Source organism: Erpetoichthys calabaricus, chromosome 3 (assembly GCF_900747795.2).
Source record: "Erpetoichthys calabaricus chromosome 3, fErpCal1.3, whole genome shotgun sequence".
Classification (NCBI taxonomy): domain Eukaryota; kingdom Metazoa; phylum Chordata; class Cladistia; order Polypteriformes; family Polypteridae; genus Erpetoichthys; species Erpetoichthys calabaricus.
This window is the reverse complement of record NC_041396.2, coordinates 61,593,792-61,620,712: the sequence shown is the minus strand read 5'-3', so window position 1 is coordinate 61,620,712 and position 26,921 is coordinate 61,593,792. Positions and strand designations below refer to the sequence as shown.

Sequence of the window (26,921 nt, the reverse complement as noted above, 5' to 3'; positions counted from 1 at the left end):
TTCTTGCTTTCACAATATTTTATTTTATTTTTCAATGCTTGACTGCCATTTACTTGTACACATTTTCAAATATGCTTTATGTGTTTATAAAAACAAGAAGCAGAAATCAATTTACATTTAAATTACATAACTAAAAAAAAGAGCCAAACTGAAGACCAACAAAATGAGTAATTCTACAACTGCAAGAGCTTAATGATAAAGTTAGATTTGGCTTTTAAATACATTTGCATGGTGTTACATAGAAATTATTTTTTGTGTCAAATGTTATTGAAATACAAAGCAAGGGGAACATAAATCATTCTGAGAGGAATTACAATAAGGTAAAACCCATGCTTGGCAATCACCCTCCATCATACCACCCCAAAATGCAACTCATCCCAACCCTGCTACATTAAAATTGGTAGCTATGACAAAAGAATAAAGGAGCCCATGAGGACCAGTAAGTGAGGAAACAGCACAACACTGACCCCATTATGAAGAAGAAGAGCTAAGGATTAGGGATGCGGCCAGGACCATAGTGCATCAACCTTGTATTCAGAACACCTTGGCCATTGCCCTTGTAGAGTTTTTATGTCCCAAGATCCTCTAAAAAGTCGGTTTGATTGGCTACTTGCAATTGTCCCCATGTTATTGAATGCCATGATGAACAGCATCCCAAGCAGACCTAGACCAGGATCATCTCCTATCTGAAGAATTACAGATTGAAGGATTTCAAAAGCTCTATATGAAAAATGATACTATAGAAGAGTTTAGTAAGAGTTTTAGTTCATTTTTATGCTTACAATGTTTTGAAGCATAGTCATATCCTTATGACACATTATTTTAAATTATTTGAATTGCCCATACCTAGACACAGAGCTTGATAAACATTATTTGGTTGACAGACAGACAGACAGACAGACAGACAGACAGACAGACAGACAGACAGACAGATAGATAGATAGATAGATAGATAGATAGATAGATAGATAGATAGATAGATAGATAGATAGATAGATAGATAGATAGATAGATAGATAGATAGATAGATGATTGCGCTTTATGCCTCTAAGATAGCATAACATTATTCTGTCCTGACCATTATTTTATTGTCTTGTGTTGAAATTACTAGTGTCAGCAGTGTCAGTGAAAGTGCAGAGAAAACAATCAGATAAAGGCAGAACTGGGAAAAGGGTTAAACTTTAAAGGCTACATTTAAAAAAGTAAGCAGGTCTCTGCCCACAGTGCCAAGTTAATAAGGTAGTTCAATAATTAATTTAGGTTGTACAGTATATATTTTGTTTTTCATGACTCCATTTGTTATGCCTCAATTATTTGGAATATTTCCAGATCCATAATATAAAGTAAATGCAGGCTCTATTTTTCACCCACATTATCAGTGGTCATTCAGTGGTGTTTATTTGGACTTTTGTAACAGGCAGGCTAGAGAATGAAGAGGACCAGGAGGAGGATGGTTCAGACTCAAACAGCCCTCCAATTCCCTATCAGATGAAAGCTCCACCAGAAGGCTGTTGCACCACAGATGGTCTGTATCAGGAACACAAGCAGGATGCATTGACAGATTTATACAATACTATGTCACTTTAATAGCTGAACCGCCATTTTCATTTTACAGCTTTTACTCAGCTTCTTTAATAGTGTTTATTTTCTCATTTAACTTGCATTACAGTTTGTCAAATTGTGTTTGTGCGTCAGTTTTAAATAATAAAGTCGGGCTTTGACCAGTTTATGTTGAAAGAAATAGCGGGACTATAACATTGTTTTAAACCTGTTCTGTTCTTTGGGGTTCCCTTGTTTTAAACTAATGAGAAATTTGTTACAAATAGCTCATCCGATTTTAAAATTAATTTGCTATTATTAGTTGTAGACTTTTTCTCACCCATTCAATTTGAACTGCTATAGTAATACGTATCCACCTTTACATGTATAGTTACTTATTGGTTATGAGAGGGAAAATAGAAAGACCAGCAAAAATTATACACTGTGTACCCTCCTCCTTACTAATTTGTTTATTGCTTTGACTGACTGACTGACATGCCAGACTAAAGTGACAGCCGTGTTTTAGACACTTTTACTTGCAAATTCTGCACTGAAACCTTGACAGCTCACTAGGATTTCTCTTAAACCATTTGTCACATCTGGTAGTTCTTAGCCAGCTGGGCAACAAGAACCAATAAAAGTCAAGAATCTCTAAACCTTTAAAGAAAAGGATTTTTTTTTACTTCGATAAACTTTACTTTTTATTCCTCAGCTAACAACTTTTAATGACGGATTTATTGAACTCTGCCATCTCAAAGGCACAATTTTATCTATCTATTTGTTAGTATTTGACCAAAGGAAGCTTATAATATTTACTTCCTGTAGCAGATAAGCGCGTGTCCACCTCTCGAACCCTCAGGTACCACTCTGATGACCCGGTGAAAGTATGATAATAATTCTTTTTATTATAATACAGTGCACCAAGCACTCTCCTCACCACACTACTCATACACAAATACACTATTCTCACAATAACCAATCCTCCTCTCCCAGACACGTCGCCACCCTACCTCCCAGCTCAGCTCAAATGTCTGGGCTCACCCAGAGTCCTTTTAAAGCCCCTGACCCGGAAGTGGCTCTAAGCCAAACCCACAAGTCCGTTTTCCTTCCGGGTCAGGGCAAAGTCCTTTTCTTCATCCCGGGAGCACATCGCTTCTTCTAGTCACGTGACTGGGATGCACTCCCGGGTTATAGGGCAGAAAAGAGTCCATGAGGCCCTTCGCAGCGACTCCTGGCGGCCCCCAAGGTATCCAGCAGGGCTGTGTATAAAAACTACAGAGTCCATGAGGCCCTGCTGGAACTCGGGGCACCAATATGCTGTCCGGAGGGCTCCTCCTAGCGGCCTGGGGGTGAGGGCCGGACTGGAAAGCCGGCAATCCTCCACATTCCCTAACTGGAAATCCTTTTATTTCTTTTCCTTGGAATTAACATTGACAGGGTGAATGGGCAAATTTATAATATACTTATTTTATGTTTAAGGATTCTGTCAGTCAGGAAAAGACCTTCGTTTGGCATTCATTTCAAATGAGCAAATTGAAGTAGCACCAGGATTTTTACTTGTTGGTGTGAAATCTCCAAATTTGCCAGATCATCTGCTGGTGTGTGCTGTGGACCGTCGATTTCTTCCTGATGACAGTGGACGAAATGCTCTTTTAGGTAAGTCAAGATGCATGAATGAGGAAAATTAGCTAAAAAATATACTGTATATATCACAATGTATAAAATGTTTTGCATAATGAAAATATATTATTGTGCAATCTTTTATTTTTGCATTTTGGAATTTCAAGAGCACACCAGATTTAACATCTGAACTCTAAACGATCAGTGGTCATTGAAAGGACAGCAGTAGGTTTTTTATATAAAAATATAAAATATACAAGTTGAATTAATCTCTCTTGGGGTAAGTCTGAAATAGTAAATTATTAAGTAATTCAGATTGCACAGAATGTTTCTGTTTTAAGCAGTCAATATTGAAAATTCAAAATTTTAAAAATATTTACAGTGGACTTTATTGATGATATCTTAAGGATAATTGACTTTTCACTAGTTACCTCGAAGAGCAAGTTTACCAAATTGGAATAAAATCAGTCCACTGGGAATGGACAGACAGATACACATAACAACAAAAATAGGTGTTTTTTCATTTCAGTTCAATCTATTTTCTGATCACACTTATTTCAGTCCAGCATCAAAAGGGTCCACAGCCAGTCAAATCAGTATTAGGTGACTGCAAGAAACAACCCTGGACAGAGTGGAGATGTAAAATGATTTTTGTAATTAAATGTTAAAAATGACTTTACTAACGACAAGAAAATTGGAAAAACTACTGATATGTAGCAGATTTTACTTGAAAAGCCTTGTGCCTTTTCTTGTTTACCCTGCCATTAAATTTTACCACACCACGCCATTTACAGAGAAAATTCATAGCACTAGGAGAACCTGATTTGTGAAATGTTGCTCTTTTGAAATATTCTTAATTTCATGTTTTATTTGTCTTGTGGCATTATGATTTAAAGATACTGTACTAGTGAATTTGCAATATTAAACTAAAACGCACACAATATTTACTAAGAACAAAATAAAGGTAACAGAAAATAAAACCTGCTGTCTTACTGGGCATGGCTATCCTGGTGCTGAACTTACTACCACAAAGGATGGCTTTCCCTGCTGAATAATTTGTCAAAAAACCTTTGTTCCATATATCTTTTATTGCCAAATGGGAAGAGGTAAGTTCCAAGGGGAAAACAAGTTTAAGAAGGGAAAAAGGCTTGGGAGAAAAGGCGGGTTTTAGCAGGACTACGAATTTTATGAATTTCTCAAATGAGGAAAGGAACTTCTAAAACCCTGGCCCAAAAGACCAGACTATCAAATACTTTAGTAATTAAGGTAATTTAAGTAATTAAAGTAAAGAATCAAAAAATAAGCAGAACACCCAAAAGTCCAAAATAACAGAAAATGAGGAACTGAAGTCCAAAACTAAATTCAAAATGGAACAAGAATTAAAATTAATATCAAAAGGGAATGGAAGATTTTCAAAAGAAATAAACAGAAAAAGTCAAAATCAAAGCAAAGTACTAGAAATAAGCCAAATCCAAAAATCTAAAGCCAAAATTGTCAAAACAGAAATTTTAAAAAGACCACAAATGAGACTTGAAAGAGAATTTAGAGGACCAGATGTACAAAGGAAAAGAGTCAAAGCCTCCACAAAAGGTCTAACCTATATATATATATATATATATATATATATATATATATATATATATATATATACAGTGGAACCTTGATTTGCGAGTAACTTGGTTTACGAGTGTTTTGCAAGACGAGCAAAAATTTTTTTATAAATTTTGACTTGATAAACAAGCGAGGTCTTGCAGTACGAGTAGTATGTATACTCTTTGTCTACTGAGCGTCATGTGATCACAACTGAGCTGATGGTTCTTCTCACTCTTGCTGCGGGATTGTGGGCAATCGTCTCCTATTCTCCGTCTGAGTCGGCGTGCCTCACTCATAGTAAACATTCGTATGAGCGTATACTGTTTACTACAGCATTAGCATTGTGACTGTGTGCGCGCGCGGTGGTGTGTGTATGTGTGTGTGCTCACTTGCTTGTGCGTTTGTGTGTGTGTGTGTTTGTGTGTGCTCGCGTGCGTGTGTGTGTGTGCTGTGATGTGCGAGTCCCCGTCTTGCACACTAAAACACAAAGCTGAGTCTCAGTACTTTAGCAACACCAGCTTAATTCAGCAGGAAACAAACACAGCAGTCAGGCAGGGCCCTGCGCATTTATAATATTCCTTGTTCCTTGTATCACCCATCGACGGCAGGCGCTTATAGCATGTCCGCGATCTTTTCGGATTCACTTTTACGCCAAACTGCTACAGTGCTGGGAGACTGTGATTGCTTTGGGACGCTCTTCCGCGTGTCGTCCTGTTGGGTGGAATCCCATAAGAGTTTAGAAACTCACTCACACCAGCCGTGATTCTTTTCAAAGGTAAAGTACAGGTTAATTTGTTTTATGTATTTTTACTTTATATTTTGTATTAATCATTTTTATATGAATAGTTTTGGGTTGTGGAACAAATCATCTGAGTTTCCATTATTTGTTATGGGGAAATTCACTTTGATATACGAGTGCTTTGGACTACGAGCACATTTCCGGAACGAATTATGCTTGCAAACCGAGGTTCCACTGTATATACACCCCTGGTACTTATTGAGAGGTCTGATCTTCATGCCTGGGGCTTGAAGTTTAAGAGCCCTCTTCTCACCACCATCACAAACAACTACACATTTAACTGCACTATTAAAGTGGCACTTTATTAGACATCAATCAGCATAGAGAAACAGCACACAATCTATGTGTGCCCCCAATATACTATATGTTTATTTATTGTACAAATAAAATATGCACTTGATATAGGAATAACACAAAATATTAAAACAATCTGTCAGGTTTCATTGTTTGACAACTTGCTAACTGCCAAAGTGGTACACCAACCAATCCCTTCTCACTCCTGTTTCTCTCATTTTCACAATATTGGCTTTTCTTACTCTCATCAGTGTACCGTAACCCCAACTCTGATCCAGACTCTACACTCATTACTTCTCAGATATCAGACTTCAGACTATGCACTGGAATCAGTTGCAGTGTCATGGATGATCTTTCTTTGGCTACTAAAACGCCAAACTATCACTTCTCCAGGCACTTGTTATGGTTTGTATTCTTTATGGAATTTTTTACTTGTTTTTCTGAGCATATTTTACTGTTCTTTATAGGATATTATAGATTTCTGGGTATCAGAATTCATTTCTAATTTTTTTTCTTTCTAAAATGAATTAAAATAGTTAAGACTTTTTTCTATACCATATTATTCATGTTGTTACCAGTAGTCCTGTTCTTAGAATTCTTAGTCCTGGGTGCCTTTATATTATCAGTTTGCAGGTAACTTAAAGAAATCTCTGTGTATTCATTTTTGTGTTGTTTATTAGTGTTACTAGACCCTTTTTTTGCTTTGACTTTGATTTTTTAGTTTCTAAATTGATTTTGACGATAAATGGAATGGATTCCTGGTAGCGACATTTTGGCTGGCTTTTTCTGCTCCTGGTCACCTCCATTAATCCTAGTTTGCTCTTTCTATAACAGCACCCTTACAGCCTTGATCCCTATATAGACTATAAATTGTTGGGTCTTTAAGACAAGTTGTTTTTTGTCTGGGAAAGGACAACAGGGTTTACTTATTTCAAAGTCAGGGATCATGTGTTGCCGTCTTATGGCGAAGAAAGGTAATGATTGTCCATCCATTCTTTACTTAATAGTGTCACATTGTCCAAGTTATTCCAACTTGGAATCATGTCTTGCAATGCAAAGAACAAGTTGTTTTACTTATTAATATAAGAAATTACCTTAAATACAAATTTCTTAATAAGTCAATATATTTTACAATAAGGAGAACAAGATTTTATGGTTTCATATAAAAAATGTTCACTTTTTTATTTTTTGCAGAGTGCTGCCTATTGGTAAAGAGATATTTTACCCTTATAATAACACCATTTGTTATCACTTTCTCCCTGAGTATAAGGTCAGACAAACCTGACCCATTCTGGGTCACATACAGTACTCTCTAAAGTGTACAGAGTATTTCCCCTCAGATTCTACTCAGTCTCTCTTCCTTAGCATATTCCACTCTCTGTCACTGTTTATCCCACGCAGTGTCCTTACCTTCTGAGCTGGGCAACACTTCACAAGAGGCTTAAATGGCCTGAACTCTGCATGTAGGAAGAATCTTTGCAGCACTTCTAAACCTTTCTAAACTGGGGACGGAAACAGTTGAAACACAAATTATAAAAGAGAATTTGCTTTCATTTAGGAAAAACAACTGTGAAGGATAGACAGAGGCACTTTCTTCAACTCTTTCATAAATATGAATTCCTTTAGGGGGCCACTTCAAAAAACGGCTTAGCAACAGTAATAGTATTTGTAACAGCAGGTGGGTGTAGGAAATGGAACACTGTTTTATATACAGCTCACAAGCTGCAGGTCACTTTAACCTTGCCTGCCTCGGTGACATCCAATACTGCAGAGCTGCAAGAAGAAAAAAATAGGTGGTATTTTAAGATGAAATACAGAGATGAGTGTGTTGTTTTAATTGGAAATAAAGTTATAAATGTAGATAGTCACTGTGGTGACAGTATTGGAAAAAATGTAGAAGTAAGACAGTGTTTGTATTATGCAGGACTGAACCAGTATGCTGCTGTAAATGAAAAAGCTCCTTTGTCTCGGTTCAAGTTGGTTTAATAGAAAAAAAAAGCTCATTGCTCTACAGCTTTTGCACTTTGGTGGATGGCACCTCATTGGTAATATACTATTATTTATACAAATTACTCTAGTTATGTCTCAAGTGAATGTAGTGATTTTTTCTGAATGAGTTATGACTGATGAATTTTTTGTGGATTTCTAAATATATATTCTGCTGTATATGCCACCTCATTTTTGATCTTACTTGTTATAAGTCTTCAGTATATCTTGTTTCTCTGTGTTACCATGTACTCTAGTTCTTGACATCTTATGCAACCTCGTAATCATTATCAGCCTCATTCACTATGCTCCTACATTAACACCTACCACTAAAATGAACACAAATATATAAATTGCTATCTATAAATATGCTAGATAAACACAAGAGATGGGTATAATATAAACATATGTTTTAGGAAGCATAAGCAAACTTGAGAAGTTGGAGGGGAGGCTGTACATCTAAGATTGGAATTTAAACACAGCTTTCCTTCTGTTGGGAGAGGAGCCACATCATAGTAAGAATATTACAGTCACTATAGAAATCAATAGGGTTGTGCACTTTGTAAGAGAATGTTCAATTAAATTGATCTGAAGAACGTATAAAAAGTCTAAAAAGTTACCAACAAATAGGAAAATTCACACAGAATTAAATATTGCAGTTATTTCCAGAAAAGCCCTGGTAAATAGAGGCCACCTATGCAAATGAATGGAAGTAGTACAGGTGCTGTAGCGGAAAAAAATTGTTTTAGTGCAAAGAATTTTTTCAGAACTAGCTAGTTCAAACGTGTAGTTTTACAGGGATCTTGGATTTTTTATTTAATGTAAAATACATGCAACTAACAAATTATTTAAATTTGCTGTTATTTTGCCCTTTTCACACTCTCTTCTTGTCATCCTAAATAAGGGCAGAATTGTGAAAGAAGAGCTTCTGTTGTATCCATATGTGTTCATATTCTAAAAAAGACATTACTACCTGAGTTCCCACAGCTTTCCAACCAATGAAACATAGCAGTAGAAATGGATTCAAGTAATTAAAAGAGATTAAGAAATAATTTTTTTATATGCTGTGGTTACTCTTATGTTTATGTTTTACCTGAAACAACGTTGGTGTCATACTGGCACAAGAATCAGCTTTTGAAAGAACAAATGCCCATCTCTGAGTTTATGTGTCTGCACAGATGGAAAATGGCATAGCAGGTCCCTTCTTAATGGAACACATCTGTGCAACAGAAACTGCTCCTTGTTTGTATACAAAACTTAACATAACTGCAGTGTAAGTGAATTTTTTTTTCTGACTAATAATATGAACCATAAGTTTAAATTCTATATGTATATGCATTGCAGAAACTTAATACCTCATATGCAACAAAAATGACAAAACATTTTAAAATGATACAAGGAAACATAGATCAAATAGTTATTTTATAGGGTTACAGCCAACTTACTTTGTATATTCATTATTACAGTATACTGACATCTGTCAAACTGGAGTGAGCTAACATTAAAAATAAAAAACAGGTTAGTTGAAACTGTTAGCATTCTGATGTACAAAATGTAACAAGCTGTTTTGTAGTGATTTTCAACAATATTTCATATATTGCAAAAATGATTATTGGAAGTGAAAGTAGAAAAGAGGAATAAACGTGTGGGGGCTAACTAACAGGAAGAAGATTTACCCCTCTATGCATCACTTCTGAATTATGTGAAAATTCCTAATTGGGTTTGTTTGTAGATATGCTAGAGTCCACAAAATCCCTACAGAAGGAACTGGACAAAATTAGGAAAGGAATGGCTTTAAGGTGGGAAGTATCCTTAAGAGAGAGACTTCATTGGCCCAAATAGACTCATCAGGGCTATTACTTATAAAAAAATGTTTTGGATTTAAGAATGAAAATATGCATTCATCATTTTTAAAACCTTTATTCTCTGATGCCTTTATTTCAATATGAGAGCTTTCAACTGTATCCACATTTATATTATTATTATTTATATTATATATTCTATATATATATATATATATATATTATATATATATATACATACATACAGTATATATATATTATATATATATATATTACAGTTATCTTGTAAATGTGCAAATGTGAACACACTTCAAACTCCACCTGGTTACCACACTGAAACAGTCATACATGGACCATAGTAATCAACCTCATACATGTATTATAAACAGATTTAAATATGAGGTGAGAAAATGTCGAGAAGAGAATAGAGACAAACAGCAAGCAAGAAGGAAGTTCTCATCTCTAAAGCAGAGGTATGCAAAGAACTTGTTATCTGGCAGCCTAAGCAATGATGTCATCAACAAGTGTATATATTGAACTGAAACATGTTACTGCTGCCTGAGATTTACCAGCTGCACCATCAGTGGCATAGCTAGGGGGGGGCAAGGGGGGACATCTGTCCTCGGGCGCAGCATCCAGGGGGCGCCATTTTAAAATTTTCTTTCCCTTCCCCATTGCATTTTGGCAAACAGGAGGGGGCGCAAAATCTTCAGTTGTCCCCGGACGCTGAAAACCCTAGCTACGCCTCTGTGCACCATGACTGAAATTTACATTTACTTACAGTATTTGACTGACATATTTATCCAAGGGGACATACTACATTTGATGTGCAGATGGTTGCATTTCTTTTGTTTTTCCAATTGGAGCACATACAGGTGAAGTGATGTGATGCTCATGGTCAATCTGTCTCAGTAGCTGCATTTGAACCTAAAAGTCTGAAGTTCAAAGCCTTAACCACTACACCACACTTCCTGCAAAACCGAAGTAAAAATAAAAAGATCTGCTCTCAGGCAAAGAAGCGGATTGCTTGTCACTGGCACAGTGTGACTGCAATGGGAGGAGGAAAATGCACTTCTACACTCTCTGATTTCAATCTGCAAAAGGTATTTGTAACTGGTGATGCCTTATTATGCTTGAGCAATCCTATTGTCAATCTCATCTTGGCATCACAGATGACCTGTGCATTAATGGAATGTCACTGCGTACAGTTAAAAAAAGCAGATTTATTCTCTGATGCCCTTCTTGCAATATGAGAGCTTTTAATTGCACTGATTATGTTAGGAAAATAGAACATTGCTGCAAAATGTGTTTTTGTATTGGCTTATACACCCACACCATTTGGAAACTGAATGTAGCACCTCATCAGTCAATTTATGACTTCCAGCATGGCTTGAAAAAGCTTGGTCAAGATATTCTTATCAGTCAGATCTTTCTGGTATGTCCTGTTGCCAGAAAGCCAACCATTGTTAAAAACTGGATATAAACAGATATAGCCAGATTTCAGGCGGTCCCTCTAATGTCGAGTCCAGCTCAGCACATTATTCCAAGAGAACAGGCCTTGGAAGACTAAATTGGTTTATAACCCAGTCGTCATCGTGGGCAAAAAATCCAAACAGTCCCTTAAAGCTAATTCCCTTCATATGGGATCAGTGCATAGTCTTCAAGTAGCGCTATATTGTGTAAAACAAAAAGGCTATGAAAATGCTGTAGACCATGGTATTTATGACCTTCTGTATGCAGGAAGTGAATTATGCCTTTTTATGTTTTTACTTTATGCAGATGCTGATAACCAGTGATTGCTTTGGTTTCTAATTCTGAGAAGTGACAATAGGAAGCTGATATAAACTGAGGAATACCAGTAAATTCTTTAGTGCAAATACGCTACATTGATCTTCTTAAAAATGCAATTACAATAGAGTGTTGTGACAGGTGGCCATGGTCATTACCTGGCCTGGACGCCAACTAAGTGGAAGGACCAGGGGAGAGAGCATCAGTGAGGCAATACCTCCCCTGGGACACTAGAGGGCAGCCCTGCTGGGCGGCTGTGGAACCACGGATTCCCACAAGGCATGCTGGGAGCTGAAGTTTGGTGTAGCCCTGTTGGGTTCCGTGGGGGCCACTAGGGGGAGCTGCAGAGCCCTGTAATGGACCTCCAGCACACCTTGAAGTTAGTTCAGGTAATACAGATGAGCCACCTGGAACACTCCCGGGACCTGAATAAGAGGAACCGTCTCAACTCCATTCTAGGAGCCAGAGTCGGGTGGAAGGAAGACTGAGCTCACTTGGAGAAGAGTGGAGGCGGCTAAGAAACAAAGAAAGATGAAAGAGGGAGAAGGGTCTGAGTATTGTACGCTGGTGCTTATGTACTGTGCTGTGGGGAGCAGGGTGAAACGCTCTTCAATTGTAAATAAAAAGTGTGTTGTGTGTCGTGTCTGCCTGTCTGTGTCGGGTTAGAGCGGCTGTACATGCCCTGATGGCTTCAAGGTGTATACATAATATTCATCACATTTGAGGTTTAACTTTTGTCATGTTAATGCACATAATAATGGTTTGGTAATATAAATTATTGTGCATGTGAGTCATTTAGCTGGTTTGGCTGCATTTCAGTACTTTATCAACAGTGTTGATGTTTCCCACTTTCTCCGAAATGTTGCATATAGATGTATAAAGATTTGCCATAAATATACACAAGTTCTCCACTCAAGCTTTGCAGGGAAAATGGCATACACACATTTTGAGTCTGTTTTTGTGCATATGCAAGTTTTATAAACCTGATCCTTGATGATTAAAGATGGTAAAGAAACATTATGCTGCAGATGTCTACTTGTAAGGCCATATCTAGAATTCTATGAGCAATTTTGGTTTTCATAAAAACAGAAAGAGATAAATGTACTAGAGAAATTTCCAAGGATGTGGCCCTAGATTATTCTAGAACTATGTGTTTTAATCTAGGAAAAAGACTAAAGGTGTTCAAAATTTTTATTTTAAGAAAATGGAAATTACATGGGGCAGCACGGTGGCGCAGTGGGTAGCGGCTGCTGCCTCGCAGTTGGGAGACCTGGGGGACCTGGGTTCGCTTCCCGGGTCCTCCCTGCGTGGAGTTTGCATGTTCTCCCCATGTCTGCGTGGGTTTCCTCCGGGCACTCCGGTTTCCTCCCACAATCCAAAGACATGCAGGTTAGGTGGATTGGCGATTCTAAATTGGCCCTAGTGTGTGCTTGGTGTGTGGGGTGTGTTTGTGTGTGTCCTGCGGTGGGTTGGCACCCTGCCCCAGGATTGGTTCCTGCCTTGTGCCCTGTGTTGGCTGGGATTGGCTCCAGCAGACCCCCGTGACCCTGTGTTTGGATTCAGCGGGTTGGAAAATGGATGGATGGATGGAAATTACATGAAAATACGACATAAGTGTTTACAATAAAAAGTGAATTATATCGTGAAAGGTGAGCAACAAAAGGCAAAGTGTGCTGTGCTTTTGTCAAAGAAAATGCAGTTAATCTATGCAAATCAATTCATTTATGTTAATTGCAGGTACATTATTTGAAAGTGACAGGGATGTAGTTTTCTACCAAAGAGGGATTGGGCACCTGTAAAGATTTTAAGGAAATAGTCATTACTTGAAAGTAATTGATGCTGATTATTAATGGTTTGACTTTTAAAAAGTAGTAGAGACAAAGTTGCTATTTTGAAAAATGTTTTTCACATGTCTCGTGTCAGCTTCAAACATTATACATATGACTTCCACTGTAGGAAAAGGATTAAATTGCTGTGTTTTATCATTGGCTAGCTGAAGTGTTCAAAATGGATGTGCAACCAATCTTAGAAATTTCAAGTCAAGTGCCGCTGATGGTACTGAGTCAAATAAACTGACGCCAGGCAGTTGCAACTCAGATTTTTTTTGTGATCAAATTTTTATTAATAAAATGAAAAATGAATACAGCAAAAAAAACAAGAATAATAACAGATTTTTGGTCTATATAAGAACAAACAAAACACCGGTATCCACCCCACCCCTTCTAAGGCGACTATTTAACCTGAAACACAAAAAGTTAGAAAAAAAGAAAGAGTTGACGGGTAAACTGGCATACACACCATGTAATAGTGCAAGGTGAAGTAAGCAGAAAAGAAAATATAAATGAGGAAAGGTGGACAGAAAAAAACTGCTTAATATAACAATCGCCAACCAGCTCTTTACTAACAGAACTGCATTAAGCCAGTCGTGGATAGTAGAGCCAGAACAGTTGTTAAGTTCAAAAAGGATAAGACTGTAAAATAAAGACTTCCGGATTGTAGGAGAGACAAAGGCAGGAGATTTCCAGCAAGCAGCTAAAAGCAATTTAGCTGCAATAGTTGCAGTCAATAAAAGCCTTTGCTGGGAGAGAGAAAAGGAAAGTGAGGAAAGAGAAGAAATATCTAGGAAGAGAAGGACTTGAGGGGTAAAGCAATGGAGAAAGAAAGAATTGTAGAGAGGGATTCAACCACATAGCAACAGAGAACCGTGGCCAGAAGACATTCCCAGAACATGTGTAAAGAAGTCTCAGGGACTTAAGGAGGACAAAGGAGGCATAAGTGATCTAATTATAGTTCCATTAGATAATGTCTTCGGGGAGTTGGGTACAGTTGAACACATTTAAATTGTGTGTGCTGGTGATTATGATTTTTACAGCAATTTTTTATATTTAGAAAGATAATTTGACAGCATAATACAGAGGATGGGGAAAGGTCTGTTAGCCAATTAGACATTATTGGTAGAGTTTTCAGGGAAACTTTGCAGAGGAGAGAATAGAGACTAGACTAGTTTGGAATTATGAGAAAGAAATAAAGCAAATCATTACAGGGGATGCATTGGAAGAGGAGAAGATAGGGGAACTCCACATGCTGTGAGCACAGACCTTAGCTGCAAGTAGAGAAAGTAAGAAGTGGAAGAGATAGGATGCCTAGGTCAAAGAGAAATGAATGCTTCCAGCCCTGACTCATTAAATATATCTCCTAGCACAGATATACCAGACTAACACCAAAGGGAGGAGGAAATTGGATGGCCTCTGGTATTTATTGCAGAATTACAAAATAAAGGAGTGTGGAGGTGCTATCTTGGCAGAGGACCCATCAATTTTTCAACACTTATCCACATCTGAAAGGCATAAGACACAATGGGGCCAACAACTGGAGAAAGGGACTTTATTTAATTAGAAAAAAAAAAGAAATGAAGGTGAGCAATGGGGGAAAATATATTTTGTTTCTATGGGCAACCAGGAAGAAGGATGCTGGGGAGGGCAGACCCAACTCCAGACTAGCCTTTAGTACAGCTTGAAATCAGGGAGGAAGACGCCACCATCCAATCTGTCTTGGATCAAAGTGTTTAATACACGGCCTGTTGTGATTCCAAAGGAATGAAGATGCAAGAGACTTAACAGAATGCCAGAACTTAGGTGGAGGTGAAAGAAGAATTATAGAGCTAACAAAGTTAACTCTAGGGAGCAAATTCATTTTAATAATTGCCAGTCTGGATTCAGAGGATTGAGAGGGGAAGGTGGAACCAAGAAGAAATGGAGTCTCTTACACCCTTCAGAACATAGCAAAAGTTGGCAGCTGCATGCTCCTGGAAACAGGCATAGATGTCCAATCCTAGGTATTTGAAAGACACTGTCCAGGGAATTAATGAGGGATTTGTAGAGAGATGACAGGATGAATTTAGTGGGAAAAGAACAGATTTAGACCAGTTAATCTTATACCCGGACAAGGCTTCATACATATTAAACAAATCGAGGACATGGAGAATATCAGCAGGGACATTACCAAAGTTGTGAAAACCATCATCCGCATACACTTAAACTTTTTCGGTTATATCTTTAAACAATATGGGAGTGATATTGTTTGTGTTGCAGAAGGTTACTACCAGAGGCTCTAATGACAAAAAAAAGCAGGGAAAGAGGATAGCCCTGTCTGGCTCCTTGAAACACACAATAAAGGGGGGAAATGTTGGCATTAATAAGAAGGATAGAAGACTGGGGAAGAAGAAAGTGTCTGAACCATGTTTATAAAGACTGAGCAAAGCCTGCCCTGTCAAATGCCTATTCCACATCTAGGGAAAAATCACATTTTCCTTTAACAAATGTACCTTGATTAAGAATGTGAGATCAATGCAGTGTCTATGAAAAATGTCAGCCACACAAGACCTTTTTCTAGGTGTTGACAAGGATCTAACTTTCCACGAAGCTATATTCAAGTTAGCCATGGCCTGAAATAGACAGAACAGTAGAGGCATGGAGGAAGAAAAACAGAGAAATAAGTAAAAAACAAGTAAAATCCTCCCCTAACCTAAAAAATGACATAAAGACCATAGCCCCATGCTCCAGATAACTTTAAATCAAGCAGAGCGGATCCCAACACACTCACCAAACCCCACCTCCAACCCTGCAAGAGAGAAGCAAAATGTCTGTGCTAAGAAACCTGGGAGATGTAGTACAAAGGCTTATAAGCAGACAAATGTAATCAAACCGCAAGCGGCTGCATACATGCGTCCAACCACCATGCTCAATAATAATATAAACAAATGTGAAAAAAAAAATGTTTGCCCCTACCATCATGATCAGCGATTATGTAAAATATAAATTAAATACCCAGACCCTGATGATCACTACACAGCATTACCCACCAAGGTACCAAAACATTGAGAGATAATCAGTCCTCATAAAATTATTTGACAAAGTAAAAGTAATTTACAACAGAAGCTTAGCTAGATGAGCTTCACAGTGGTGCCGGTCGGAAAAGTCATGGACTAAAGAGTGCAGGCATCCAGCGAAGCATCACAGGGGAAAGGTGGCGAGCGATTCAAAGTTATCTAAAACTTTGCTCTGCTGGATTGTTATAGAATCCATGCTGACCTCCAAAACAGAGCTTGACACGCATAGGAAAAAACAAAAAAATAGTGACTCCTAATTCCTCCACCTTTCTGATCATTGCCTGTCTTGCAGAGGTCCTGAAATTTTTTTGACTCTCAAATAACTGTCAGGTACTCTTGATTGTTTATAAACTGCATTATAATAGCATGACGGCGAAATGTTTTATTCTGCGCACTATACACCCTGTGTGCCCTCTCTGTAATGGCTCAAAAGGAAGCAAGAGCATGGAAAATTTTTGGCCAGAGCTGACAAAGTAAAGTTAGCATATTGTTAACTTCTCTACCAATTCTTACGCTGATACAGTAAGTCTAAGGTTATTGTGGCACTGATGATCTTCTGTCTCCCCATTGATGCCAGCAATTTCCATAGTATGGCAGTCAGTCATTGCTTTAACAGAGACATTGTTTTTCTGCAGCACCCTTAAGGTGTTCATATCAGCCCGGAGCCCAATATGATTCTGCAGATTGATGCCATGTAAGGAATTTACCTGGTCCCCAACAAAATTTTTCATCTCTTAAACAAACAAAGCCGTGAAGGGAGAGATAGCATTCTCCTCAAAGCTGCCTTCAGGTCGGAAAATCTTTTTAGCCAAACTGCTAAGAGAGGAACGCGATCTTCTTTGTGAAGTAGCCATGATTGGATACACCAAGGTAAGTTGAATCTTGTATGTTGTTTTGAAAAACTTTAGACAGTAAGGGCAAACAGTGATGAGCAAAAGATGGAAAGGGCGTAAGCAGAAGCAGTAATATCTGGCCATTAGTAGCGTTCATCACATGATTCCCTGAGACTCAAAGAGACAATAAAAGGCAAAATATAGTAAGTGCCAAATTAATTACCACTAGTTTCACTCTTGTATCTTACCTAGTATGCAACAGTATTACCTGTTTGTGAAAAATTAGGACAATATGACACATACACCAGTGGGATGGGTCATATATCTAACATGTCTTAGTAAGGGCTCTCCTTTTTCTGTTTTAAGTAGTATCCATGTCATGCCATCTGCCCTTTCCTGTCAATAGCAGGGATCTTGATCATCACACAAGGGCATCTGCTGTGATGGAGAGCCTGCCTTATCTAATGATTTGTGAGCTCTATAATGCACAATGTATTTGATGGAGGTCGCACCAAACTATGCAAACATATTTATTGTATGATATAATAGGAGCTGAATTCCCAGAGTTAATATGCCTACTGCTTGACTTACTCTAAATTAGGTGTAATTCATTTCAACATTAGAATTAAAGGTGACAAATCAGGGTGAGGACACCCCTTTCCCTCATCTACTCCTAGCTAAATGCTTCATGAGATACTCAGCATATCCACTTCCTTGATGTGTAATGTGCTCAAATTTGACAAGGCAGACAGAATACTGTAGGTACAACAGCCCTACTAAATACCAATTATAGATAATGCTCGCAAAATAAAAGTCTGTTATGCAATATTTTCTCTTGTTTATTAATGGAAAGTTTCATTCACTTGCATTCATTATGCTTAAATACTGATGACGCTGACCATTTAGACTACTTAAAAAAGATGTCATTAATCAAAATAGAAAGACTTACGTAAAAATTTATTTTAATGCAGTTATAACTTTAGAAAAAAAAACACAAAAGGCACACCAACCTTAGACTAAGCAGGTTTGAACACAAAAAATGTGATCAAAATATTCGCAATATCAATTTCTAATTGGCAAGTGCTTCTTTTAAATTCTGCTTAACACTTCTTTCTGTCTTGCCTCTTTGTTAGTTTGACTGAGGCTAAATTGAGGTATCTAAAGTAGTGTTCTGATTGAATCTGTATACCAACATTTATATTTATCTAAAACTATCAGAAGAGCATGAAAAAGTAGCCCATATATCATAGAATACACACTGACATTCCCTTCACAACACAACAGTCTGTTGTGATAACTGCCACATCGACTTATGAGGAGTTCTTTCCATACGATCCCTAATGTCTGGGATTTCAATGGAAAGGCTTCCTGGTTTAGGTGCACTGTCCACAAAACCAGTAGTAATGCATTTTTCATCAGTCCCATGAATCGCTCTTGTATCAACTTGAAAGAGTTTGCACAAACATAATCTACAACCAAAATATGTTGTTGCAATGAATACAGCAAGTCTTCTCTTCATCCTGAAAACAGATATGCACAGGGACTTCCTTCTAGCTTCATCTCACAATGTTTGCTGCTTCTAAAACCTAGGCAGAATTCTTTACCATACACAGAACTGCCATTCCATGTGTTACTCTGCATTTATCTGAATCTACAATACTCAACTTGCCAAACTGGCAACAGCTCTCTCTCTGGTTTGCACTATTCCAGTATTTTTCCAGTGAATGTCACACACAAAGAACACAGTGTTCTCCAATAAGTTAGACTCTTTTCTAGTTGGTCTGTCCCTGCCATTGTAGGACTTTGTCTACTTTGAAGGTTTAACACATGATGTTAGCCTGTGCACACTTCTTGCCAGCTGGTCATCTCTATCTAATAAATACATATTTAATGTGTACATATCATTTTTTTGATGACTTGATGATGCAGTGGTTAGTTGTATAGCCTTACTGCTATAGCAGAATATCGTACAAAAACATTCATTTGTTATTATACAATATACAGTATAGAAGAAAAAAATCTTTTTTTGTGACTCTGAATTGACTTTGATACCCCATTTGTTGTAATTGAACCTCATTACACAAATGACACGTGAATTTTGCCATGCATTATGCAGGCCCTCATTAAAGTTGTTATGCTTGCAGAAATGAAGATTAGCTCAGACAAATTAGACCTGAATCAGAGACTCCCCTCAGGTTATGATTTACAGCTTGTTCAGTCTTGTCTTTCAGGAGCGCCAGTCACCTTCCAAATGAATACGTCTGTCCATTCAGGCAGCCAGGACTTAGAAAGTCATGGTCTCCAGAATTTGTTTAAAATGTTGGTAAAAACTGATGTGAAAAGGTAGTGTTGTCTTTCTGACCAGGATACACCATTGGGGGTTACTCAAACATTTGACATGATTTATTTTTATGGAGTTTTTCTGTTAATAGAATGAGGAAATCTGACTCATTAGTTATAGGCCAGACAGCTGTGACCTCAGGCAAGCTACTTTTCTGTCAAAAGCCATCAGGTAAACAGCATTTATAGTAGTAAAGTGATATAAATCACGGACACAGGAGTAAATTAGAAGACAGAGATTCCAGTGAAGTAAGAAAGCAGTTGCTAGATAAAATAAGCCTTTCCATCTGCAAGCCTGGGACACTGTGTCAGGGTGACCTGACATGAATCAGCATGACCACTCGGCAGCACAAGTATGCATTTTACTGTAGATACTTTCAAATTCAGTTTTGCCTCTGTGACCTATTTAAACGATACTGCTCACCCGTATGATGTCTCTCAGTGTCTATGGCAACTAGCTCTGTTAAGGAGATTTTAAATGATGAAAACAAATGCTTAACAGTGTTGATTACATGTAGAACATTGCTTTACATTTCATAGCAAATGATCAGGTGTTTAGAATTTCCAGTACTATTTAACTTTGGTAACTTTGGAGTATTTCTGTAATACATCTTGTGAATACAGTATATTTGTTTTACAATAATCTGTTCTGCTGTCTCATCAAGGTAACTTAATGATAGATGGAGATAGTTTTTTTTTTTTTTTTTTTTAAATTAATCATAGAGGCCAATGAAAAGGGTGGGACAATTTCATAGGTGTGAAATATCCATGGATTTGTTTATGTAGTGCTTGATGGTAGGTGGGGGGCTGGCAATATTGTAATATGGAAATATTTTCATGCTGTTTTCCGCACAAAAATCAGCTTACAGATCACAAGTAAACCATACCCAATATTTTCTCACAAAAGCATGCACAAGGTGCATTCAGATAGGGAGTGAAAAAGATATCCACTGATTTCTCATTGTGGTCTAAGTAAACTGTATATTTGAAGTAACTGTCCTAGAAATGTCTCTGAAACAAGCCAATACTATAATAATAATAATAATAAGTTGTATTTATAGAGAACCTTTCACAAACCTAGAGAAGTGCAGTTTGAAAACTTTTCCTGCTTGTCAATTAGACTTTGTCCTGTTTGCTACTCAGTATGAGGCTTGTCCACTTCTGGTGAGTGTGGCTATTCATACCCAACCTAGATTCATGTAACTGATCTTGTCCAATTTTGTGGTTCTTGTCTAGTGCTATCCAAAATGACCCGAGGTCAACAAACAGCTTTGCTAGTGATTTTTGCCATAAACCCTTTTAGAACACCAGCTGCTTGATGGTTTAGGTGCCCATATTTATAGAGTGAAGGGCCCTAATGCAGTCCTTGCTCTCCATAAAATAACTTTAAAAAGCACATACTTAGGCTTCTAGTGCCCACAGTTTCCCTGGAATGAGATATGTGACACTGGATTTTACTGATACTTTGGAAAAATGCTATGTTTTCCCTCCACCACAGTTTCTAACCAGCATAAAGCTATTATCATTTTTAAACTGTAATTCTTGTAATTGCTGGAACTATGCTAATAATATAGGGTCCAACACTCCCCAAATGTGAAATGTAAAAAGTGAGCCCAGAAATGGATGTATGAATTTGTCTGAACGGTTGTTTTTAAATTTTGTAAGTTTTATGTAATTCAAGCAGTAACAGGAAAGAAAAAATTAAAAACAATTCAATCAAAGTTAAATACAGATTGAGTATCCCTAATCCAAAATGCCTTGACCCAGAAGATTTTCAGAAATATTTGGAATACTTGCATGTACATACTGAGATTTCATAAGGATGGTACCCAAGTCTAAACACATTTTTTTTATGTTTTATATACACAGTATAAACATAGCCTGAAGGAAATTTTATAAAATATTTTTAATAATTTTGTGCATGCAACTAAGTTTTTGCACAGTAGCATTGGCAGTATAATTGTATCAGATGTTGAACAATAGAAACAACAAACAACTTGCTTTCAGTCTTCACCTGAAAGTCTTCACACTTTACTGGGGGGGGGGGGGGGGGGGGGGGGTAAACGTTAACATTATACAAAGATATTGTCTGTCTGTTATACCTGCATTGTTATCACTCTTTAATGTAATATTGTTTATCAGTATGCTGCTGCTGTGTGAATTCCCCTTGGAATTAATAAAGTATCTATCTATCTATCTATCTATCTATCTATCTATCTATCTATCTATCTATCTATCTATCTATCTATCTATCTATCTATCTATCTATCTATCTATCTATCTACCTTCAATTCTGTGTTTTGATTGAGGGTACTGTACACAGAGAATAAGCAAAAAAACACAATGAGTAATGCATGTAGGTTTGGCTTAGATGATGCTTGATAACAAACTGGCAGCGAAAGAGCGTCAGCCCCAATGCAATTCCTAAGTTGTGTGGGAGCCAAGCAGCACTTTTGAACTCTTGTGCAGCTATTATCATGTCTTTCACCCTTTGTTAATGCTCTTAAATCTCCATTGAATCCCCCTCATTGGTGATTCATGGTGCTTGATAATTAACAGGGGACCTGATGAATTCAATTGTAGATGTAAGCTCCAGCTCATGTGTTATCCACATCCGCCGATTAGTTAAAAAAATTAGAGGGAACACTGGTTTTTGCCCTAGATGGGCAAGTAAGGCCAGGTGTGGAATTTTCCGTTTATTCCATCATGTCAGCGCTCAGAAAGTTTCACATTTTAGAGCATTTCAGATTAGGGATACTCAACCTGTTTTGTCTTTCAGAGTATTTAAAGCCCTAATGTGAGATATAGATTGTCACAGATGGCCAGGGACCCTGCCTTACCGGGAAGTCCATACTGTGGAAGGATTGGGGGAGAGAGAGTGGACAGGGCATTATTCCCCCCTGCGTCACTAAGTGACAGCCCCCCCCTCAGTTTCTATGGTGCCACAGATTCCTGCAGGGCTTTGTGGGAGTTGGAGTTGCCCTGTTGAGTTCCAGGGGTGCTGCCAGGGGATGGTGCAGGAGCTGCAGAGCCCTACTTCATTGGGCTTCCGCCTTACCCAGGAGTGCTTCCAGACCATGCTGTTGGGACATCAGAAGTACTCCCGGGTACTTGAATGAAAGGAGCCAGCTGCCACTACTCCTGGAGCCAGAGTCAGGAAGAGAAGGCAAATAAAGTGCTATGTTGCTTTGTACTTGGTGCTTGCGTATTGTGCTGCTGTGGGGAGGGACAAAAAAGCACATCCCCACATATAATAAACATGTGGAGGTGTTGGAAAAATTGTGCCTGGTGTCTGCTTGTGTTGGGTTTGGGTGACTGGAGCACTCTCATCTGGTCACAAGATGTAATTACATTGATTCTAGGCAGGACTGCAAAAATGATCTATTAGAATGTACAGTATAACTTTCCCTGTCTAGAGAAACATGGTAAATTAACAAACCATTTAAATTTTGTCAGTGATATACTAAGACATTTAAATTATCCTGCTAAATGTCATTGTTAGTATTTGAAAAAAAGCAAATTTCAGCTTTCATGACAGTGAATTTCTGACTAATAGATGATAATAAATCTAAAGAGATGTGAGTACCTATAGCATAACAGTTCCTGCAATGAAATTACTTTTTTTATTTGCTATATTCCATTAATTTCACGATGGTGTAACTCTCACCACTTCATACAGTACTTGCATTAGGTAACATAAAATTAAATAGGTACATGTACCACAGTGGTGCGACAGATTACATAATTTAGGCTTTCTTGTAGAGTTTGAGTGTTCTCCAGATCTGTACATCCATTACTCTGGAAACACCACATTTAATAGCAGTTCTTATGTCCTCTAGTTGTGCAAGATTTAGGTTCACACTGAACCTCTAGAAATATGGCATGGCCGCTAGCCCTTGTATTACAGTAATCCCTCCTCCATCGCGGGGGTTGCGTTCCAGAGCCACCCGCGAAATAAGAAAATCCGCGAAGTAGAAACCATATGTTTATATGGTTATTTTTATATTGTCATGCTTGGGTCACAGATTTGCGCAGAAACACAGGAGGTTGTAGAGAGACAGGAACGTTATTCAAACACTGCAAAGAAACATTTGTCTCTTTTTCAAAAGTTTAAACTGTGCTCCATGACAAGACAGAGATGACAGTTCTGTCTCACAATTAAAAGAATGCAAACATATCTTCCTCTTCAAAGGAGCAAACAATTCAATAGGGCTGTTTGGCTTGTAAGTATGCGAAGCACCGCGGCACAAAGCTGTTGAAGGCGGCAGCTCACACCCCCTCCGTCAGGAGCAGAGAGAGAGAGTTAGAGAGAGATAAAAAAAATCAATACGTGCCCTTTGAGCTTTTAAGTATGTGAAGCACCGTGCAGCATACTTAAAAGCTGCACACAGAAGGTAGCAACTTGAAGATAATCTTTCAGCATTTTTAGACGAGCGTCCGTATCGTCTAGGTGTGCGAACAGATAGTCAGCGCAAGAGAGAAAGAAAGAAAAGTAAGTTGGGTAGCTTCTCAGCCATCTACCAATAGTGTCCCTTGTATGAAATCAACTGGGCAAACCAACTGAGGAAGCATGTACCAGAAATTAAAAGACCCATTGTCCTCAGAAACCCGCGAAGCAGCGAAAAATCCGCGATATATATTTAAATATGCTTACATATAAAATCCGCGATGGAGTGAAGCCGCGAAAGGCGAAGCGCGATATAGCGAGGGATTACTGTATCTCCAAATTCTTTAAATTGAAGTACAGAAAAGAAGATGGTTTCATTAGACCAGTGTTATAAATAGACCTTGACTTTTTCAAAATTGTTAAACCATGAAAGTCAGGTAATTTTTGTACACAATAATTGCTGGGTTGGTTTTGTAATAGATGTGGGCTTGTTTTTCTAATAAATTGTGATCTGAACATGTTAATGATGTGCTTCAACACAACTATTACTGGTTTAAAATCATAATGGCACCTACCTAGTTCCACCACTAGACCAGACTACTCTAGGTCTGCTTATCAATTTCATGAATGTTTTAGTATGTTGTCACAAGAACGACATGAAGACATTGTAAAGGTTTGGGGCAGCCACCCGTATAATATGCCTTGGCTGCAAAAATGATTTCAAAATAATTGTGAGATATTCATAAGACTGAGTCCAAAACAGAACTGATGATGTGGAGGCAAGTGGTAGCTTTAAAGGCCAGTGTAGGAAGTGACGTCATTGGGGCCAGACCCAGAAGTAATGTCATCAATAGCAGCAGACCCGGACATGATGGCTTTGGGAACGGAAGTGACATCATCGGAGGAGCCAGAAATGGAAGTGACATCATTGGAGGCGCCGGAAACATGCAGGATTTCTCAAGATTTGTCTGCAAAGGATTGAGAAAGACAGTTAGTGCAACGTGCCTCCCCCTGGTCTGGCATGGAATTACTATTACTCAGGCCCTTTAGCTGTCTCCTACTCGCACGCGTGTGACAATGTGCATCAGTACCAACAACTAATTTTTGTGTTTTTAGAAATATCACAGAAGTAACAGGGAGGTAGAATTTGTGTACAGTACTATTATGAGTACCTTATAACTCAATACCAGTAATCTCAATTTGTTTTCACATAGTGATGTCTTTTTTCTTCACCTAGTCACTTGTGTTTGTACTGTGTCCCCCTTGTGTTGCTTCATTTTTTATTTTACCAAGTATGCTGCTTAAAGAAATGCTAGGTCATTCTTTAGTCTGAGAGTTTCTTCATTCAATTTGTACCTTAATATTATTTTTTTAATGTATGCCATTGATATTTATGATCTTTCTTGCATGTCTGACCAATATTTCGCCACTCTCCGACACCTTGATCAGCAAGCATTTATACAATCTGTTTCAACAGTCACCATAAAAAGTACTTTGGTCTACACACCCATTTTGAAATTTAAGCCTTTCTTGATGTAAAGGTCAAAATCAAAACAATTTATGTCAGACCCTATATACCATTAATAAGATCTTGTTATCTTGTTATCAACAATGTAGAAGTGAAAAACAAAAGGCATAATGTTTAGGGAAAACAAACAAAAAAAACCTTACAGTGTCAAAGGTGTATATGCAAGAATTTCATTTATAAGTGGGTTTATAACTCTTTTTACAATTTAACAATGCGCATTCTAAATCCAAGTCTTGCCTGTCTCCTGATTAACACTGTGCCTTACCATCATATTTTGTCTTCTAGAAGGTAAACCCACAAAGCAACCCCCCACAGCTTCTTTGGGCTTAGCTGAACCAGGTTGGTGAATACCATTCCAAGGCCTACCCCATGAGTGGTTTCAGCTTGCCCTGATCCACTTAAAGTTATGTCCAATTTAATTACAATATTCATGAAGCTCAATTATGGAATATAATGATTAAATTATTATAAGTGTAGCAGTGAAACTGTCAAACACCTCTTTGTCTTTACACAGATATTTAAGGTATCATGGTAATTTGACATTCTTCTCTACATGTGTTTTGTTTATTTGGAAAAAGCTTATGACAGCCTACCCTTTAGAATCTTGTGGAAAGTGCTTTAAGGGGATAGGGTTCTAAGACCACTATTTTGTACCATTTGAGTCATGTATTTGTGCACTGAATTTTAAGTCAAGGCCATTCATTAGTGGTATTGATGAGTCTTATGTCCTCTCATGCGTTTTATTTTCATGGACAGAATATCAAGGTGCAGCTGATGTTCAGAAGGTATCCAGTTTTGAACCTAAGGGGGCATCTTAGTGTATCATCATATAGTTCCCACTGGAAGAGCTGTCAGGTAGATGTGATGTAGCTGGGAATAGAATTAGCACCACTCAAGATTATGGTTCTTTCCAGAAAGGAATTGCTCCTGAAGACAGAGGAAATTATGAGAATGAACAACAAACTGGAGAAGCAGCAGTAGTTTTACTTATGTTGTGCCTGGTGGTGGTGTAGTGGAACCTAAATCCACAAATGAAAGCTATTGATTTACCAGTCAGTCTGCACCTCCATCCTCACCTATGGTCAAGAGCTGAAAGTAGTGACCAACAAATGGGATACTGACGGACAGAGACCAAAATTAGGTTCCTTTACAGGTTTTCTGAGCAATCTGTTAAAGGATGATTAGCTAATCAATATAGAAGGACTCTGGAGTGGAAACTCTGTATGTTCCAGATTGAGAAGTGCAAGATTAAAATATATACAAAAAATGCTAGACGGATTACATCTTTGACCGTCCTGGGAGTGTCGACAGCAGGGGGTGGAGGAATATGCTGCAGATAGGCAGGTCAGAGAGGAAGACGATGACTATAATTTTGACATTCCAAATCATATGCAATGGTACTGTAATATGCCATCATAATATACCAACTGATTTGATTCGGAGTAGTTCCCAATCAAACCATGTGTTCATCTAGGATTTCCCTGAATGTTTCTTAGTACAGAGGAGCTCAGTGATATTTCAGGA

General features: G+C 37.9%; 1 protein-coding gene across 1 annotated transcript in view; it reads left to right on the top strand.

Annotated features, from left to right (window-relative positions):
* Window positions 1-26,921, top strand: part of greb1 (growth regulating estrogen receptor binding 1) — a 226,762-nt gene that overhangs the window by 80,758 nt on the left and 119,083 nt on the right. The window contains exons 3-4 of the mRNA XM_051924903.1: window positions 1,418-1,525; window positions 3,019-3,195. Coding sequence (XP_051780863.1) covers window positions 1,418-1,525; window positions 3,019-3,195 — 285 coding nt within the window. The remainder of the gene's footprint in view (window positions 1-1,417; window positions 1,526-3,018; window positions 3,196-26,921) is intronic.